Below are 20,977 nucleotides of genomic sequence, written 5' to 3'. Positions count from 1 at the left end.
TGGTTGATTTACATATATGATTGTGCATATATACGATTTTATTGTACAATTTGAAGAACAATGACTTAAAAATCAGTTGCTTAAAGTTTATCAGAGAAAGAAGATCTTATATATATTTGCATTGAAATCATTCTCATTAATACTTTTATTTCAAATGAAATTATAATCTATCAAATATATATAACATTTTGAATAGGTATTGAAACTCAAGATACTAGAAGTGATTTGGTCTAAAATCTTGTGTAAAAGAAAAACAACAAAAACATTTTACCACACAAGATGACAATACAAAATATGAATGTTTGAATGATATAATTTTTTGAAGAACTTGCAGCATTAATGTGTGTCTTAATTCAAGGGAAATTGGGGGGGGGGGAGATATCCATGATAGTTAGTCATGATAACAATCACAGCCTCAAATTCTTTGTTAGAATTTGCAACAGTACTTATTCTCAAGTTCTCGACATCGATGGCACAAGATTGATTTCAAATTTGCTAGACTTCAAGACCCACTGTTTATCAAGTATCGATTAAGGTGTATTTGCAGATTGGCAGGGGAAGGGGGGGGGGATAAAGAAGTCAACCACATAATGCTACTCCATAACAACTTAATAGAAAATATTTGTTTTATACATTATGCTTACATTTCAATAACAAATTGCAGAAAATTGTCATTTAAAAAGCGGCTGAGTGACTAAAAATAATAGTAAAAGCTTGTATTACTTGTTGATTTGGACATACATGTAAGAGACCCGATTCACCTGTGCCTCTATATATTTACCCCTTGTTTAAACAGATGACATTCCATGTCTTCTTTAAGAATTCTTATGATCTTTCACAAAAAATAAACACTAAAAATTTTAAAAATATAAAATTACATATGAAATGTGATATATATACTAATTGCGAATGAAAAGAATGTGCACAGCTGTATTAAAATGTATACATCAATAATTATATGTAATTTCTATCTAAAATGATGATAGGCATTGATCAATAGAGAAAGCACAGTGTAGTGTGAGAAGGTATTAATAATTTCCTTTATTGTTGCTGTAATCAATCTTGCACAACATAATTCTTAGATCATGATTCTTAAAATATAAATATCCTTTTTTATTCAATTTGATCAGACATGATCCATCATCATGTGTGCAATCAGTTAGTCAGCATTTTATGTAATTGCCATATGGCCAGATGTAGCATTTCGTCTCATTTCTTATATATGTATATATATATCCTTTACCCACTTGGTCCAACAACCTTCAGTCTATGCACTGTCATTATGTAAAAAGATGACTATATTCATTTTGTGTATAGAGTGACCATAAAAGGTTGAAGAACCACCATGAATGAGGTAAACTATAAACATTAACACAGTCAGTCTGGTCAGATTGTTCCCAGAATGAACAGTTATGGTACCTACTCCAGTTGGTACGGGAAGCAAAGAATTCTTAACCAATCAGATCCAATGGGCAAAGTGATTGACCAGGCATGAGCCAATGATATTTAGAGAGACAAATGCTTCAAAATTCATTAAAAAATTATTGACCATTAGATGTATGGGGTAAAATTATTATAAATCTAGATAAAAATTGCAACAGAGACAGATACTGCGTAAAAGTATTCATAGTTCATCAGAATTCTATATTCAGCAGTAAGTGAATACAACACAGGGGGCCATTTCATAAAGCTATATTCTTAAGAGTGACTTAAAGGACTGGTGATTACTTCTTGTGGTAAATGTTATTAACCATTAAACGTTCATTGGTGATCATTTAGCGCACAAGAAAGGATGACCAATTGTTCTTAAAGTCGCTATTAACTTACAAACAGCTTTATGAAACACCCACCTTGTGTGGACAACCTGATTGTCTAGGTCTTAGGATAGTATAGCAAATTGAAATTGTTTTAAATACATAAACTCCAGTTATGTAACAGTTATACATTGTGATTGTGTGATGTTGTGGATATGATATTCTGTGTTTTAATGTGCTAAATATTGTTGTGATACAGTATTCTATGTTACTATGTTCAATATTCATGTTTAATTATGTCATGAATGTTAATTATCGTATCCAAGATTGATTGATGCACCACCATCAACTATAAAATAGCGATCGCTATGAGGAAATATACATCTGGAAAGGAATATCCCTCATCCTTAATAAAATGTTGAACCATACAAGTTTTGATCATGATATATCTATAAATGTTTGGGTTGAACAAATCACTAGAAATGGGTTATATATAATTTGACAGGGTGTTTAGTATTTAAGATCTGTAACTGAGATGAAAGATGGTGTAGGTCTATAAAGAGACATGGGATGACGCTAGACCAAAAAGTAGTTGTCAAGACACTCAAGCAAGAAACCAATAATCAAAGAAGAAAAAGTTAGGCATCATTGTTAATTGTTGAATTGTAAAATCTCATACATTTCCTTCAAATATCTTCATATATTTATATTTTGTTTGTAATCTGTTGTAATTGATGTTAGAGTAGTAAAGGTTTGCTGAAACCTAATCATACGTGTGACCTGGTATTCTGTCAACAAGATTACGCGAGACTGTAGGAAAGGACTGCATACCAGCCAGAAGGTTTAGCTCCACACCAGCATTGTGACACATCACAAGGTATAGACACCTTGCTTGCACGTTGACTTTAAAATATTCACTTCAAACACAAAATCCTCCTTCGATCTCAAAATACATGTAACATGAACAAGTATTATCCATGTTTTACCCACCCTAAATAATGCCTTAGATATTTCATTCTCATGAAAGTGTGAAATATACTCTTTACATGTACCAGGCTGGTGAAGACCATACCCTTTTTTTCTCCTGATTTTGGCAATTGTTGAACTTCTCTGACTGAATGTGGGAATGTTGCCCAATTATGAAAAACAATATCCCTTACCAATTTGCAATCGATTGCTGAATAGCAAGTGAAGGTGCAACAAACCAGCATTGTACTGTTAAGGCCACAGCACTCCTTACGATTGGTCTACGACCCAATTTGGAATAAAACGTACTAAAATTTAATGACAATATTGAGACATAGAATACCTTAATGTGTTATGTTCTAAAGTGCTGAACGAATACCTATGTTCAAATCTGTGACTATGCTGTCATCCTTATTATTACAAAAAAAATGAATATCTAGTCGTAATAGCAATCGTACGATTGGCTGGAATATGAAATTGGCCTTTAGTCCATAAATAAAGGGTTGCCATCATCCAAAATTGTTACATTAGTATTGTTTCAGTTGATTGGAACCTCAAATAAAGAGATCATTAATATTTTCAGAACATGAGCAAAATGCAATATGTTCCAAAATTGGATCATGGACCAGTCGTAAGGTGTGCGATGGCCTTAATTGATAGCAATTACAGTGTTATAAATGATGTGGGAAAACAAAGATGACCAACTCTCACTATCCCGATGTAGCTCATACTGTTTACCTGTGTGACCCAGTAACTTCTGGTAGCTTGAGAGTAAGAGGGATAACACACGGAGCAAGTTTAACAATGATTATTATGCCAGAAGAGATTGAGAACGTGGTGCAAAAGTGGATGCGACTAGACTAGTGCCTAGCTGGAAAATTATTGGGTCACACATCGCTGAACAAGAAATTTTCTCGTTCAGTGCACAAAGTGAATGGCAATTTCATGCCATGCGCTACCTCTGGGAACTTTTGGTTAGATTCAATAATGAGAAATGGCAATAAGAATAAAGAATATGAGGTTAAAAATCCATGTCATCAGGTGTTAAATTGAATAGGTTTCATTCTGATGACGTGGGAATATATTGCTTACAAAATAAACAAGACTCATTTTAAATATACACCATTAACATAATTACAAATATTCATAGTAACTAATTTAAATGCCTTGAGTTGATTTTTCAGTTTTTGCGAATGTGACCTATATCAATTATACTCACACTCACCAATAAGACAAACTATAAACATCACAAATAAAAACATATGTTCATTAGCGAACATATATAAAATCATTTTATTTACAATATAAGAGCATTCTAGGAACTATCCTTATGAATTATATTAGTAAATTAGAAAAAAAGTGAAAACTTTAAATTATGTCTACCTTTATCAGAACTGAATCTTTCTTGTAAGCTAAATTTGAATTCATTAAATGTCTTGAAAATATATTACTTTTAGCAGTAAAATGAACCAGTACAAACACAAAATTTAGATCATGATGAATTGTATATAGAATCTAAAAATCTTTATAAAAACTAAGACTAAAATATGAATATTCCTGCTGTTATTAAAGTCAATGCATTTCACTATTTTCCTTTTTGCTGACTTTTAGTAGGCTGGTTACTATATGTATGTGTATTTTTTCCAATATTTTCAAATAGATTTATAGAAACATCATGTATTAAGCACTGTATACCGGTAAGTAAAATGAACTATAATTTTTTTTAAAATTAATATCTATATGTACAGAAGTTCGAAATATAGGGGGTGCGAAGAATTGTGTGAACGTACAAGGAAAACCTCAGTCAAAAATTATAGAGTGGGGTATATCTTGAACAATCTACCACCCATTGAATGGGTCACTTTCTGAAGATCGTCCGATCAACAATCATATGTAAGGTAGAATCAATTATTTTGGTTCAAATAAAAACAATTTTCAGAATAGAATTTCCTGAGCTCTTCAAACAGTCTTTCACATTACTGATACCATAATCCACTTTTGTTGTTGTTGTTTCTTTATTTATTTTGAAGGTATACATGCTTGATTTCATTTTTAAATGCCCACTATTTAAATGTTATTTGTATGCTACCACAGATGATGTATTGGTCAGTATGAGACAGGCTTCTAGGAAAAAAAAGTAAAAATATATACTCTCTGATGTAGAAATGGCAATTAAGTCCTATCCTTGCCTTGACGGAAGGAATATCTTCTCCAGGTTTGCAAACGGGAATTCAATGAACATAGCCATCACCATTGCCGCTCCATACGACATCACAAAGTATCCTACAAAATATGTTGGCTGTTGAAGAGATACAGGAAGGAAAATTAGAAATAAATAACAAATGGTAATTCATGGTATATTGATATATTGGTTCAGTGGTGGCTTCATGGAAGCTATTTGAAAGTTACAAATGACTTTATACATGACTGGTGATTGTTTCTTGTACTAAATGATGAATGTATATATACAGTATGTCCCAGAAAAAGAAAACCGTGATTCAGTGTAAATTTTTCCTATCATGATCATACAAATGCTTCATAAAATGTACATGAATGGAAAGACATACTTCTCTTCTTTCATTCGAGACTCATCTCAACATTCATAATGCACGAATGACTGAGTTAGAACTATGAAAAGTGGTGGTACCAAATTTCCCTTTGCACAAACAAATTATGACTTTGAGTGAGTTTTGCTGGCTTTTACTGCTATGATGATTGAATTCGAATTGCTTTCACCCTTTACAAGAATATCAGGAGCAAGGGGGAGGGGGGGACCATCACATGAAACAAAAAGTGATTTTCACTAACAACTTTAATAAGTTACTGAAATCTGATTGACTCAGAACAAATGTGACCAGCCACCCCGCAGCCAACAATAGACAAATAATATGGTTTCCAAAATGTCAAAATGAGAAAATTAGCTTATTTGAAAGGATGATTCTAGTTCTTTTTCATACTGTCAACTCCCAAAGAAATAAAGTTGAATAAAGGTCAAGATGCAAGAGTTTGTTTGGCACACTCTTTCGAGGACTGCTTGGAGGTTTTACAGACATTGCACAGTGTGCACAAGTCAAACTTCAAACCCTCTTTTCTCACGGTTCACCATGTAATTGTATCTTTCATGGGCATATGTTGGTCCTGAAAAGGACCCCCCCCCCCCAAACTCAATGCTTCGTCAAGTGTGTTCTTGTCATCTTCAGGAGAATGTATTAGGATGCTCCTTTTGACCAACATATGCCCACGAAAGATACATGGTGTACTGTGAAACCACTTCACTTTTCTCCTTTGCCATGGAAACCTTAAAAAATTAATACCATGTTTTCTCCTTATTCTTTGAAGCTCTGTTATGTGGGTTATTGTTGATTAATTTTGACAAGTTGTATATCGTTTTAAAGCTCAGGATGTGCTTTATTAAGCTCTTAACAATTTCAAATTCATTTTGGGTGACTTATCGTTGGTTTTGGGATGGGTGTCACAAATACCAAAAATCACTGTGACAATACTTCATTAAACAATCTAAAGCAGGAATGCTTTTATTCACATAGTCTGAATCACTTTGCTATTGGTGTATTCAGGAGAAATTCTGACATGGTTGTCTTTTTAATACACCCAACCCAGAAAAAAAAAATATTCTGACATGGTTGTCTTTTTAATACACCCAACCCAGAAAAAAAAAACTAAGGCCTACAATAATTTACTGTCTCCCTTCCAAAATATGAAATCCCCAAAGGAAAATGGTGATTAAAAAGACAAAAGGAGAATCCTTACTTGAAGCCAAAGGGATGCCATCATGGTATTCTTGGTGTTTCCAAGGAATATGAAGATAATGATCGGGTGCAGGAGGTAGGCAGAGTATGTCATTCTACTCAATGGTAACCAGAAACTCCATGATAAGATGTCATTCACCCAACCTGTATATCAAACAAAATAGGCATGAATTGATCTTAATTTTTTAGAAGTAACATAACATTATCTTTGAAAAAACCCAGTCTCCCATACCTTGAACACCATTATAACTAGGGCCATGGCCAACTCTACTCAACTTTTAGGAAGCAAAAAATGTCAAAATTTGTGTACGTTGTATGTTTTTCTTGACCCCATGCTTTATGGTGACAAACTATTCTAGACATTATTATTCTCAGACATCATGAATGAATGCACCGACAAATTGATTGGAGAGTTGCATCACATTTGGCTTTCCATAGTTAAACCACAACTTTTAGACCAGGTATGATCAGAATTTTTGACTTGAATACTTTTCCCCCTCCTAACTTGCAACAACTACTACTCCTACTCCTACTCCTACTTCTAATTCTGCTGCTGCTACTACTACTACTACTTCTAAGCAGATCAACAAATAATCATTATCATCCTGATCAATAGACTTTGTCGCTGTCCACTCCTGAAGTGCACCATCTCTACTCTCTAGGGAGCATTTTGTGCTACCACTCTTTAAAAAAAACAAAAAACAACTCAACTATGATATGAAAGATGGAAAATGGAAGATATAAATGACTTTGCTCACCTCCATAGCCCTCTCTACATGCAAAAACCACCCAGGCAAGGAAGACGCCCCAAGCAAACCGACTAAGCATCTCATAAACCATAGAACCTGCCAAGGTCAAGTGACCTTTGTAACCTCCTAATAAACCGTAGACACAGGACATCCCGACAGCTACTGCAACAGCCCAACCTAATGATGCCAAGGCCTTGAAAGAAACAAAAACGAACAATATTCAACAGGCCTTCAATTTTAATATATCAAGGGCATAGCCTCACTCCCATTAGGGGAGATTTCTACATTACAGCACAAATGAAATGGGGGGGAACAAAAAAGGGCACAACATATCTCCAAGGCCAACAAGAGGGGCATCAAGGTCAGTCAACAAGAACTCCATGGTCTTCAATGACCTTGGTTTCATTTAGGCCCTTGAATGTATACAACATACAGTTGTTACAATTTATTAATATATACTATGCTGAGTTTACACCAATGCATGTAATTCATCACAGTAATGTGTATCAAAGCACAAAGCATTTTATAGCGGACTAATGAACTACTTGGAGAGTATTTATGATGATGATGGTGATGATGATGATGGTGGTGATGATGATGGTGATGATGATGGTGATAATGATGGTGGTGATGATGGTGGTGATGATGATGGTGGTGATGATGATGATGATGATGGTGGGGATGATGATGATGGTGATGATGGTGATGATGGTGATGATGATGATGGTGATGATGATGATGGTGATGATGATGGTGATGATGATGATGGTGATGATGATGGTGATGATGATGGTGGTGATGGTGGTGATGATGGTGGTGATGATGATGGTGGTGATGATGATGGTGATGATGGTGGGGATGATGGTGGGGATGGTGATGATGGTGGGGATGATGATGATGGTGATGATGATGATGGTGATGATGATGGTGATGATGGTGATGATGATGGTGATGATGGTGATGATGATGGTGATGATGATGGTGGTGATGATGGTGATGATGATGGTGGTGATGATGGTGGTGAGGATGATGATGATGATGGTGGGGATAATGATGATGGTGATGATGGTGGTGATAATAATGACATAGTGACGAATATAATGATGATCAAGATGATAATAACAAGGAGGACGAGGAGGATAGAGAAGGTACATGTAGGCATGATTTTATGAGGGTAAGGTTGGAGATAGTGATACCGATACCTAGAACACCATCGTTTCAGAAAGCACCTAATATGGTGGCTCTGCCTGAGAACTTACAGGGTTCAGGCGAATCTTCCTGTCTCCTTGTTTATACATGAGGTAACCAAGAACCATTCCAACAAGGTAGGGTGGAATACGACAGTATGGCTTGCCATAGATAATGGAACTAAAATCTGCTCCGGTTGGTTCTACATCTGGTAAATGACTACAGAGAGAGAAAGAATATGAGAGGAGAGAAAGAAGGAGAGTATATCAGATAAAGGGACAGAGAAAGAGAGTGGAGGGGACAGGGAGAGAAAAAGAAGGGGTGGAAAATAAAGTGAAGAGACATGAGACACAAAGAAATGAAAGAGTTATGAAAAGAGAATAGAAAAGGAAGGAAAGAGTGAGAGAGTGAGAGAAAGAAATGTTGAGAAAAACACAACTTGAAACTAAATATCTATTGAAATAATTAATGCAAATTAGACAGGCAAAACAAACTATATTAAGTTTGGATAATTATAAAGATCACTAAACATCGGAGTGTGGACATTCTACTGTCCAAAGTTCTATATTGTCATATTAATAGATCCACCTTACAAATATAAAAACAAATTTATCATCTGATCTTAATGATATGATAGTGATCACACTGTCCACACAAGTGAACACAAATTTAGATTGGACATACAATGTCATTTTCAACAATCATAAGGCTTATTCTGCTCCTCAAATAAGAAAATTCTATATGTTAATATTTTCAGGAAATATGTGAACAAGGGTTTGCTCTCAAATCAAATTGTACACCACCCATAAGGTGTGTGGTGGCCTTTTACCTTACAATTACAATGAAAAGTTCAAAATAAGAAAATAGTAACAAATGTGATCAACCATCCCTAAACCAACACTAAGTCATTACAAAGGATTTGTAAATTGCCAAACTAGCTGTTTGTTCTTCAAATTCAAGAATGAGAAAATCTGCTTATCTGAATGAGTAAGTCTTCTTGCTCATACTGTCAAAGTGCAGAGTTGTAAAGATGAATAAAAGACAAGATACAAGAGTTACTCCGATACCAATTTTTTTGCAGATTGCTAGGAAATTTCACTGAGAATGCATCTTGTGCACATCTTGCATTTGAGTGAACCTTTATTTTCTATTTATTTTATAAAGCTATCCTGGGACTTCTTCAAAATGCGATATATTGTGGACAAGGTATCAATTATTTTAAAGACTAGGATGTGCCTTTTCAAGCTAAAGGAAAATATCAAGGTTCATCTTTGGGGAATTTATTGTTGGTTTGGGGTGGCTAATCAAAAATGATACTCCCCAGAGGAATGTAAAGACCTCACTCACATGCCATTTGCTCCTAATTTGTTTATCCAAACCAAGGCACCAGTTGCTGCAAAACTACAGGCCAGAAGAACACCTATAATAGTGAGCCCTAACCAGGGCATGCTGAAAGATAAAAACACATTGAAACACTCATCTTTATCAACAGATATAATAATAATAATAGCCAATTTTCATAAAGTGCTCTTCCCAGAACGGCTCAAAGCGTGTTACAGCATATTATTACCCCGGTCATTGGATTCATTTTAATCCCGCACAAAAGTGCGCAATATCCACTCCCTGGGGTGCATACCTTGCATTCATCGCAGCCTCATTATGGCGCAGGCAAATTTAAACAGATATGGTTACATTCCAGTTAAATATATCTAAATTGATGAAAAGGGGCAGGAATGATAAAAGCAGTAATGATGCATTGCATCCAAGAAAAACAAGCTGAGAATTTTCTATCGTGACTAAATCTTAAGTTTAGTTGATCTGGGTAGTCCATCGGTGACCAACAAATACTGCCCAATGCCAGAGGAATTTCTTCAAACTGTGGAAGCACTGCAAAATTGCAGAAGTTGCAAAAAAAGCAATCTGCAGTACCATGCTCTGGGACTTGAATGTTAAAGACCGATACATTTAAGCTTTCTTGGTAGTTCTATTTCCATTGTTACTTGGTTTCCTGTGAAAGTTTTTATATATAGATCTCAATAAGGAAATACAGGCCTCAAAGTGGTTGTTATTCTCAGTCTTTTTGACAATGAATGTATACAATTCAAAATACCACCCAAGCATCTCAATTGATTAAGGGAGGAAAACCATCTTATGCTCAAATATTAAGCTACAGAAGAAGAAATTTAAAGTGAAAATCATTCACTGAATACTCACTAGAACAGAGGAATCAGGATAAGAGGACTAATGACGAAAAACTGCATATCATTTGCAAGATACCATACCCATCCTATGCACTGCATGGACAAAAAAATATATATATACATACATAGCATAACTTTAAAAAAATTATCTGTTGATGATTGATCATTTCATGGTTCAGAATTTTATTTCAACATGGGTAAAAGGATTGGTAGTAAAACCATCTATATTTCCTCATGTTTTTTGCAATATAGAAAGATATGTCCATCGACAAAGTTGCATAAGATGAATGATTGCTCAAACATGGTAATCACATGAATCCTTTGGGATAATTTACAAAGTGTGACTACGAAAGACAACCTAAATAGTGCTTCCAACACCAACACTGAATCTGAAATCACCCATTGCTGTACCTCTTGAGCAAATTGTTGTGGGTAGAAGTTGTTGATGTAAAGGATGTTTGTCCACCAGTACTTGGAACAGGTCTCAGTGTTCTGAAATGACCTCCAGAGGGGACCATCACCCACCCAAGGCTTGATGTACATCCAGATCAGTGTGGTGACCAGAATAGCTGGGGTCAGGCTACATTGGTATATTAAAAATAGAGAATAATATAAACAGCAATGATGATGATCATGTTTGGCTGAAAAGATGAAAGGAAGTAAGGGAGGGGAAGGAGAATATATACTAAGACATAGTAGAGTTAGATTGTCTTCATCATTTTCATCATGACTTAACCAGTAGCAGAGCCTTCCTTAATAACATCATCATCCTGTAATCATTTTCACCCATTTTCAAGTCATGACTATCAAGATCTTTTTTAATGATGATGATGGTGATGATGAAGATACCATTATCATATCAGCAGCAGCATCACCATCATCATCACTGTCACCATCATCATCATCATCACTGTCACCATCATCATCACCATCACTGTCACCATCATCATCATCGCCACCATTATATTCATCATCACTATTATTATCATCAACATCATCACCATCATCATAATAATAGCCATCATTAATTTCAAAACCACCACTTAACAACCACAACAAACAATATCATTTCCATGCTCATGATTATCGCCATCACATTTGGTGTCAACCTTCATGTAGATTACCCCATTGGATAAATAAATACATTCACCCTTTTTCTACTCTTAAAACGCAAATAATGTATAGACATGGTATTAGAGATGCCTTTAAGTGTGCACCACTTCTATCATATTACTTACCGCCAGTATCTATGGAAATAGAACAACCCCCAGGGAATCTTCCCATTGGTCTTAGACATCTTCTTGAGAGTGATATAGGTCAGAAGAAGACCACTATAGAAAGCAAACAATATAAAAAAACAACATGTAATTCTTGTACCAATAGACTGCTGAATGCGTAAGAACGCATAATGACACTCTTGGGAAGAGTGCCTGGCAGTGTTGGGTATGTACATGTAGGGGAAGGCGGGGTAAGTTGTGACAGTTTTTGCTTTTTGCATGTTAGAATTGATATGATTAATAATCTTGTCGAAATAAGTACCTTGCCTTGAAATTTAATTCTTCTGAAATATTTTCCACCTATATATAACTTTATATCCCCAAACTGAAAGTCATCGTGACCTTTGAAAAAAACGATGTCAAATGGCTCAACTTGCCCCATATATGGGGTAAGTTTGAGCCACCTTCTGGGGTAAGTTGAGCCACAAAAACTATGTACGAAATGTATGGGGGAGAACCAGCATGTCAATTTTTTGTTTAAAGACTTTTCACTTGCTAATTCTCTATAAATACTAACATCCTGTAAAAGGAAAAGAGCAGTCATGTAAATTTGCTCCTTTCAGCCTACATTTCAATCGATTTTTATGGTTTGTTTGTTTTTTAAGATACATTACCATAGGAATTACCATGGCTCAACTTGCCCCATGCTGTTTGGCTCAACTTACCCCAGTCTGAACTTAGTGCGATAATTTTGTATCCACACATTTATTATGCATCCATCATATAAAAGACTATGACAAGAATGAAGATCCATACCTGGACTAATAATGTTGTTATCATGTCTTTAATATATTTAAAGACGAGTGTGTTTATAAAGCACTTATCTATTTCACACTCTTTTTTACTTTTTTGGCTGAAATTCATATTTTTCCCTCTAAAAAACTACTTATTGTTTCAAAGTTGGAAACAATGTGGTGGGGTTAGGGGTTATGCTATGGGTCATCAATACATGACACCACCACAATGTCCGACTCACTCATTATTGGCCTGGGGCTGGTGGCTCAACTTGCCCCTATGCTCAACTTACCCCGCTTTCCCCTATACATTTGCATATTGTCATTTTGGATTGTGTGTAAAACATATGGGAGTGAATTACAGAGGAGTGAAAAAGAGGGCAATTTTGTCATTTTAGAACTTTTTATTCTTCAAAATATGCTAGCAAAATAAAAAAATGAATTTATCTTTACAAATATGGACGTGGAATTTCATACTTTCGCTGCCCTCTTCTTCTTTTATACACAACCCCATGTAGACATGCGCAAGTTACTGAATGCTGTTGGGTGTCCATCATCAGCAGCAGCATAACTATCGTTATATTTCAACAATGTAACATCAACTGAAACAATTTTTCATCTTTGATTGTTTTCAGATGACGTTACACTCAGTCAACACTATGAAAAAGTGAGACCACAATGCCATCATTGTAGTCCCAAATGTGGACTTCCATAGTGTTGACCAAGTGTAACTTCATAGAACGATCATTCAGAGTCAAGAAAGAAGTGAATATTCTTCATTTTCTTGATCAAAACAATTTCAAGGAAATATGGAAAACAAATTGGCCAGTTTATGAAAGTAAAGATGTAGAATGTGAAATTTCAGTAACTTTTGTGAGTTTTTTTTTTTTAATTCTCCATATCGTCAAACCGATCTTTTAAATGGCATTAACAGGTTGACTCTGCCTAAACTAAACAATTTAATGTGTAAGCCTCCTTATTGATGATGTTGATGGATAACCATATTGGGACTTGTTTGAATCTATCACAATACATTATTCAGGCAGGTGATCCAAAAGTTAAATCAACTTTAAAACTCAAAAGACAAGCCAAAATTGATTCCATCTCACTTCAAATTAATTACAACAATAAGATATTCTCAAAAGTGAACATGATTTCTTGATGAATTAAGAAAAAAAAGTTACCTCATGAAGAAGAAGCTGTCTACTGAAAAGAATGCGTTTCCGACAAACTGAAAGGCAAACTGTTGGAACCACTCTGCTGCAATTGGTATGTTACCTGTACAATGAACAGTGAAGGGGTAAATGACTTAATACAAGAAGATACTCTTGGTACAGATTCATTATTTTCATATATTGAAAATAAAGGATACTTGTTCTGCCTGTACGTAGGGTGTTCTTGTGAGAACACCAATGTTCTTTCAAAATTCCCTTTGAACATGAGTAAGCATCACAAAAGAAGAGCATTATATGATTGATTTTTTTTCTCTCATACAAAACATTTTAAAAGTTCTAACATTATAGTCAATTAATGTTTGTATCTGATGTAAAAATAATCACATAATTTTGTTTAATGGAATCCAATTCAATTGAAAATCTAGAAAGAATACTGTGGACTATGTGTGCATACACGTAATCATATCAATAATACAAAGCTGACCACCAAACTCTAACCCTGCAATAAGTCAGCTGTCAGCTGAATGAATTTTAAAGTTTACTAGTTTCAAAATCAAAGCAAAGCTGGAGTTTTAGAATACCAGTAATCTACACTTGTTTTAACTGGTTGACTACCAATGACACAACTTTGACCACCAGTTTAATTCTCATGGTGAGATACACAAAATGTGAGAAAGTGCGGTTTGATGTTGGACCTTAATTCAAACATGAGGTTTGCAAATTGTGCGAGATGTTGAAGGAAAAAATGGCCCTGTATCTCACATTTTTGATGAATGAGAAACCTTATATTTTGATGACAGGTAGACCATTTTCAATTTGAAATGCCGATTGTTTGTATTAAGTGTAGTATGTTTACAAACAGCTCACTGATACACCCCCTGAGCGATGGTCATTAGCAAACATGTACAGAGAGTATCCTTCACTGTAAACTGGACCAGGCAAAACAAATACTGGGAATAAACACAGTAGCTGTAATTAAGGATTAAGAATACCTGTACACAAGAATACCTTCTTATCGTAGTTTCAATAGTGTTTATTTCTACCTGTGAATTTTCATTCTTCGATAACCTATTTTTTGACATTTTTAATTACACTGTACATTCTTCAACTGAAATGATGCATATTTATTAATCAAAATCTTTGACTTTAAGACATTCCTCATTTTTGGAGTGTATTTGATCTACACATTGCAAACAATGTCAGTCATAAATATTATCATTTCATAGCATATCAATGTTTTTTTGACAAATAAGGAAATGTTTTTGACTCTTCAATGTTAAACATTCTCAATAAAAAAACACCTGTTCACAAAAAAAAAATATTTTTAAATGCTGTCATGATATCTTTCCCTAATCAAGTCAACCAAATTACTATAGTTATTACATGTACATGCATATAGTTGCTGCTACATGTACCCTGTTTGGCATTCAACAATTCAAGGGAAAAAGCCTCATCGACAGCAGCTGCCGGGCCCATGATCAATTGGGCAAAACAAATTTTCAGAGTATTTCCTTTCTGAAGTGTATTTCGAACAATAACATATGGATTTTCATATTTTCTCAACCAAATGGCTAATGGTAAATTACACCAAAATCAAAAGATCAAACTACAACCTCTCAAGGTTTGACAAAAGGATGTCACCTGATATCTCCTACTTGAATCTAAAACACAACGTAGGTTTAAAGATGAAATTAAGATTCAGGGTCCCGTAAATACAGAGTGATTATGAGGCTGATTTAGTTGATTGATCAGACATGGAATCAGATTTGAAGAAATCAGGCCAACGCTAGATCACTTGGCTTATTTTACGACGCTCTACACATGAGAACAAATCATGAAAGAAACTCCATCAATATGATTGGAATACGATGGCTATACTGCATTAAAGGATAAATGTACAAGTATGCTGTATTAAAGATTTGAGAATCATCAAAATGATAAGAAATTAACTAAAGTCTGCTATTTAAGGGCCATACTGTACACAATATGTATGTATGGGACTACATGTGTACACACACTAATTTTCTGCCCCAAATTTTGAGTTGTTTTGGGTCATTGCTTGGAAGTGATGGCACCTGAGAAATATTCCTTTGCAGAAGACATTTACAAAAATGTTTTTTTCATAAATGACAGGAACAGGATATTCACATTCGTTGCTTTCATCTTTCCCAAAATAAGAGCCTCACTTTAAGGATCCTTCTCTAAGATCTTATGAATTAATCTATTTGCACATTGCACAACACTTGGTAAACAGCAAAAGATTAGAAACCGAAACAAATCAATGCATTGACCAGCCACTCATTCTAATTTTAGAAATTAATGTACTTAAATTAGAAAGAATAGTTTCACTGCAATCTATTGTAATAGTTTTTATGTTCATTTATCTAATACTCTATGTCCAACAAGAAATGTTGACAGGACGAAAGTAAGAGAAGCTCATTATAAACTTAGACAAAGGCAATTAAATTACAAGAGTTTGAACGTATTTCACCTGAACCAAATGGAAAATGGTGAGATATTCATCCTTTTCTAAAAAAAAAAAAAAAACAGAATTGCTATTGTGCTAAATATCCTTAGCCATCGACAATGACATTTACAAACCGATTGTATGAAGCGGGGAGGGGGTGGCATATCTGCGCATTTAACTGAATATTAACCTTGAATTCATTTTATTTTACAAAAACAATGAGGAAGTGTGCCATAGAATAAAATTTAAGAGAAATATATGATTTTCTTGGAAAAGAACCCTCGGCCAGTCATTTACGGATTAAAGCAAAAAATGGTGCTACATGTCTGTGCACCCATTTACTTTACACATGATTCAGGGTATTTTGATGAGAAAGACTGCATTTTGAGGCTGTTACAATAAAAAGCCTGAACTTTTTATATTTTTCTACTATTTTGAGTCAGATTTTTTAATGATAATATCTGTCTTTGTATTGTGGGTGTAAAGTTTTTGGTCATTGCATATCTTCTCTTATCAGATTCACAGACCTGCCAACCTATGGGAATGAAAAACTGTATTATGTGATAAAAAACATATTTTTCCCCCAAAAAAGTGCATTTCATAATAAAATGCTTGGTGCACTCGCTCATCACGGTGCTCAAGCTGCATGCAAGCTAAAATGCCCACTGCTCTTGCAGATGAAAAAAAAAAACATTCAAACATGTGTATATCTCACCCTGGTTTTTACAAAATAATTGAAAAAAATTAAAGTTACCTGAAATTACATTGATCTAATAACCATATTTGTGTACGTTTTATGAAATAGAGACAAATAGAGATTTTTTTTTTTTTACAAAAAACATATTTTTAAAGAAAAAACATACTGCCGTATTTTGGTTGCAAAAATGTACTAAATATGCCTAAAACGTACTGGGTGGCAGGTCTGGATTCATGCAGAGGCTTTCCCTTGTCATATCAAGATTTAATATTCAACCGCTATTGCTCAAAATACCCTTACATTTTATAGAGAGCTCCGCACATCATGAGTGGTCACAAAAGAACTTTCAATTTCAATTTATCTTCATTTTATATCTTCAGGTAGAAAATTATCATCATAAACATGCATGGAAAGCTAGATGGCATCATCACATAATTAAAGTACAGAAGCACGTTTCATTTAAAGTGCATTTTCTTTATTTTTTTATGAATGCAAATTTAAATCTTTGTTACTTTTTATCTTACATTTTTTGTTTGCGTTCAGCTGATTTGGTGAAAAAATAGAGCATGATTCTCATATGCAAAGACTGTCACTTTCATTTGATGATTTAGATGTGTTATAAATACTTTTAAAGAAGAAGTAATTCATTGGTATTATTCTTGGTGAAATTTAAAACTTTCTATTTCTTGTTCACTGTTTGTATTTTGTGAACTATTAACTCATGTATCTCTCATCAACTTTGAAAGGATGTACAGTACATTGTCTGTTGACATAAAACAAAGCACCGACCCAAAACGCATTTACTTTCAGCAACTGGTCACCAGAATAGCACTGGTTTATTCAACTAAACCACAACAAATACATTAATCCATAATCCCCATTTGAATGGGTTTACATGTATCTTGAATATTTATGGCCTGAAATTCTGTGAATTTCATGTTCCTCCTGAGTTCCATGATTTTCTATTCATTATGTCTATCGTGGAAACCTGGGGAATCTGAGCTTGATTGCTTTACTGACCTATGATCCCCATCTGACTGGGGAAAAAGAAGGCATGTCCAAGGATGACCCAACCCATACTCAGCACACGCAGTCCATTTAAACAGCCAATGGACCTGTCCTGGCCCGCAGTGGTGCTTAGCAGCTTGACCAGGTTTCGGTTGACGGCAAAGCTCAGAAGGAACTGCTCCCAGATTGCTGCATCGGAGAGAAGGACAAGAAGAAAGTGAGATGGATAAGAAGAGATATACAAAGAAAGAAGGGGCGAGAAGGGAGCAGACGGGGACAGAGAGAGAAAGATAGACATACATACATATAGGGTATTAGCAAGACAGATGGAGAAAATAGAAGGAAAGTGGAAAACAAGGAAGGGTCAAACAGAGAGAAAGAGAGACAGACATGAAGAGATGGTGTGAGCAATACAGACAGATAGACGATAGAGGGAACACATCCATGATATGAGTTTTTCGTTAACTCTAACAGGTCTGCTGACCCCAATTTTTTCATGACCTGAAAAGTAAGCAAAAGGCAATTGATTAGTGAATCAACCTGTGGGCCCCCATTTTGTAAAGAGTTTCAACAATTGTAACTTTCCAATGATGATACTACAATGAAAACTTTGATTTTGATTGGCCGCTGAGCCATGTTACAACGGTAGCTGCCATAATGGCAAAGTTGCAATTGCAATACTTTCTTAAGCTGGGCACTCGGTCTGGAAAGTCTTGCATCCGCTGTGCAGATGTGACCCCCCAAAAAATGAAAACCGGTATTGCCACATTTTGCAAACTTGTACTTGAATAAAAAAATCCTTACCCCTTTTTGGTGGTTGCTGTACAAGTATGAGTGGTACATCGTCATCCTTAGTCTCTGGTGACCCGTCGTCAATGAGCGTCTCGCCTGCCCTACCATTCTGGGCTGAAGTGTTTGTATTGCTGTTGGTATAGACGACCAGTTTGGAGGAACTCTGCTTGCGATACCGCAGGAAACAGTCGTAGGCCGTGCCAAGCAACATCAGCAAGAAAATAGCACTAAACAGGGTGCTGGGTGAATGATAATGACGATAAAAAAAAGAATGTACATGGTGTTCAGGATATAATGTACGTGTATACCAGCACATTGGTAATCATTTCATCATCATGATGATCATCTTCATCATCTTCATCTTCATCATCATTATCATCATCATCAGCAGCAAGACTGATGATGATGAAAATGATGATCATGGACAAGCTGTTGCTACTGATTCTGCTGATGGTAATGTTAATGATAATTATGATGATGTTAAATAATGAAAAAAGCTAATTATAATGATGATGATGAAGTATTGAGGAGGAGGATGATGATTATGATGATGATAAAAATGATGATGATTACGCTAGGAGTAAAACTCAAACAATCGATTCAATCAATCAACTTACCAACAATCAGCGACAAAATACTACTTTTTCACTAATTGAATGTTACCCAGATGTTGATTACTGATTTGAGACATTGAATTATCAGAGATAGGGCGATAATCTTTTATATTTGACAACATATGATATTTATGCTAAAAGTTAGTGAATTCCAAAATTGTAATTCTTTCAAGACATGACAATGATGCCTGCGACCATGCATCATTCAGCTGTGTAAATGTGCATGTCATAGGCACTGTAAATGGACATTTAACTGAGTCAGCTCACTCGTTATGTGTGGCTACTGGTAGGTCATGTAAATAGGTAAACTTTTTTGTGATTTCTGATAATCTATGAATCTTGATGGTTCAAAGTAATACCCTGGCAAGAATTGAATGGCAAAAAGGGTATTCCTCACAGGCTGCCTCCTCCTCCTCATCATCATTAACATTTTCACCTACATCATCATCATCATCATCATCACCATCATCATCATTGTCATCATCATTATCACTGTCATCATCAACATCACCATCATCATCATCGTCATCACCATCATTATTGTCATCATCATCATCATTGTCAGCATCATCATCATCATCATCACCATCATCAGCAGCAACAGTTCGCCCACCATAATCGCAATGATGATGATGGTAATGTTAATGCTGATGATGATGATGACAATGACAATGATGATGACGTTAATGAAAATGATGATGACGATGATGATGATAATGATGATATTGGTGATAATGTTGATGACAATGTTGTTGTTGCTGATGATGACGACGATAATGATGCTAATGAAACGATGTCAACTAGGGATTATGTTGTTGATGACAATAATGATGATCATGATGTTAATTGTGATGATGATGAATACCAAAGGTTGTAATGATATCAAAGTAATGCAGTTTTCAAAAAAAAGAAGAAAATCAACAATAACAACAACAAATTAACCCAAAACAACTTTACTTACATTGTACCTATGAACCCCGCAGTGAAAGGTATATGGTCCTCATAAGCACAGCTAACAAAGGATTCATCGTTTAATGGCTGAACATACTTTGTCAAGTTCAATGTTTCTGTAAAAGGACAGGAAAAATAAAATAATAATAATAATAATAAACAATTTTTATATACCGCAAAATCGCAAAATTGCCTCTAAGCGGTTGAGAGAGAGGAAAAAAATAATATTCAAACTATTGAAATTGTATATCAAAAGAGGTTGAAAGTGCAAAATATACACATATGTGTAAAGAGATTTGTTTGAAATGAGGACTAATTTAAACATTACTTTTTCAAATATAATCTCAGATAGAAATTTACAAATGAATTATGTTTATGTAGTATGCATGTATCATATTGTAAACCAATGCCTTGGTGGTTTGTGTACATCTTTCTCTTTGTCTTAAGATATATGTACAACCAGAAAAGAATAGAAGCTTCTTCATTTGTGGCAACCTCATATACACAGAAAAAAAGTGAAAAACGCATGACACTATGACAGCATCTGAGATATCAGTAATGAGAGAAAACAACCACTTAATGTAATAGTTTTACTTGGTCTGAAGCACAGTAACAGTTTTACTTGGACTAGATAAGA

The 20,977-nt window shown here is 34.9% G+C and overlaps 1 protein-coding gene across 1 annotated transcript in view; it reads right to left on the bottom strand.

Annotated features, from left to right (window-relative positions):
- Window positions 1-4,864: 4,864 nt before the first annotated feature.
- The window catches only part of LOC121407189 (nose resistant to fluoxetine protein 6-like), a 35,294-nt gene continuing 19,181 nt past the window's right edge, over window positions 4,865-20,977 (bottom strand). The window contains exons 5-16 of the mRNA XM_041598143.1: window positions 20,351-20,456; window positions 18,788-19,014; window positions 17,996-18,172; window positions 13,821-13,914; window positions 11,864-11,956; window positions 11,037-11,205; window positions 10,639-10,718; window positions 9,772-9,873; window positions 8,496-8,643; window positions 7,246-7,429; window positions 6,489-6,631; window positions 4,865-5,019 (exon numbers count right to left, since the gene is read on the bottom strand). Coding sequence (XP_041454077.1) covers window positions 4,900-5,019; window positions 6,489-6,631; window positions 7,246-7,429; window positions 8,496-8,643; window positions 9,772-9,873; window positions 10,639-10,718; window positions 11,037-11,205; window positions 11,864-11,956; window positions 13,821-13,914; window positions 17,996-18,172; window positions 18,788-19,014; window positions 20,351-20,456 — 1,643 coding nt within the window. The 3' untranslated portion in view covers window positions 4,865-4,899. The remainder of the gene's footprint in view (window positions 5,020-6,488; window positions 6,632-7,245; window positions 7,430-8,495; window positions 8,644-9,771; window positions 9,874-10,638; window positions 10,719-11,036; window positions 11,206-11,863; window positions 11,957-13,820; window positions 13,915-17,995; window positions 18,173-18,787; window positions 19,015-20,350; window positions 20,457-20,977) is intronic.

Source organism: Lytechinus variegatus, chromosome 2, assembly GCF_018143015.1.
Source record: "Lytechinus variegatus isolate NC3 chromosome 2, Lvar_3.0, whole genome shotgun sequence".
Classification (NCBI taxonomy): Eukaryota; Metazoa; Echinodermata; class Echinoidea; order Temnopleuroida; family Toxopneustidae; genus Lytechinus; species Lytechinus variegatus.
The sequence above is the reverse complement of the archived record's forward strand: the minus strand, read 5'-3'. Positions and strand labels throughout refer to the sequence as shown.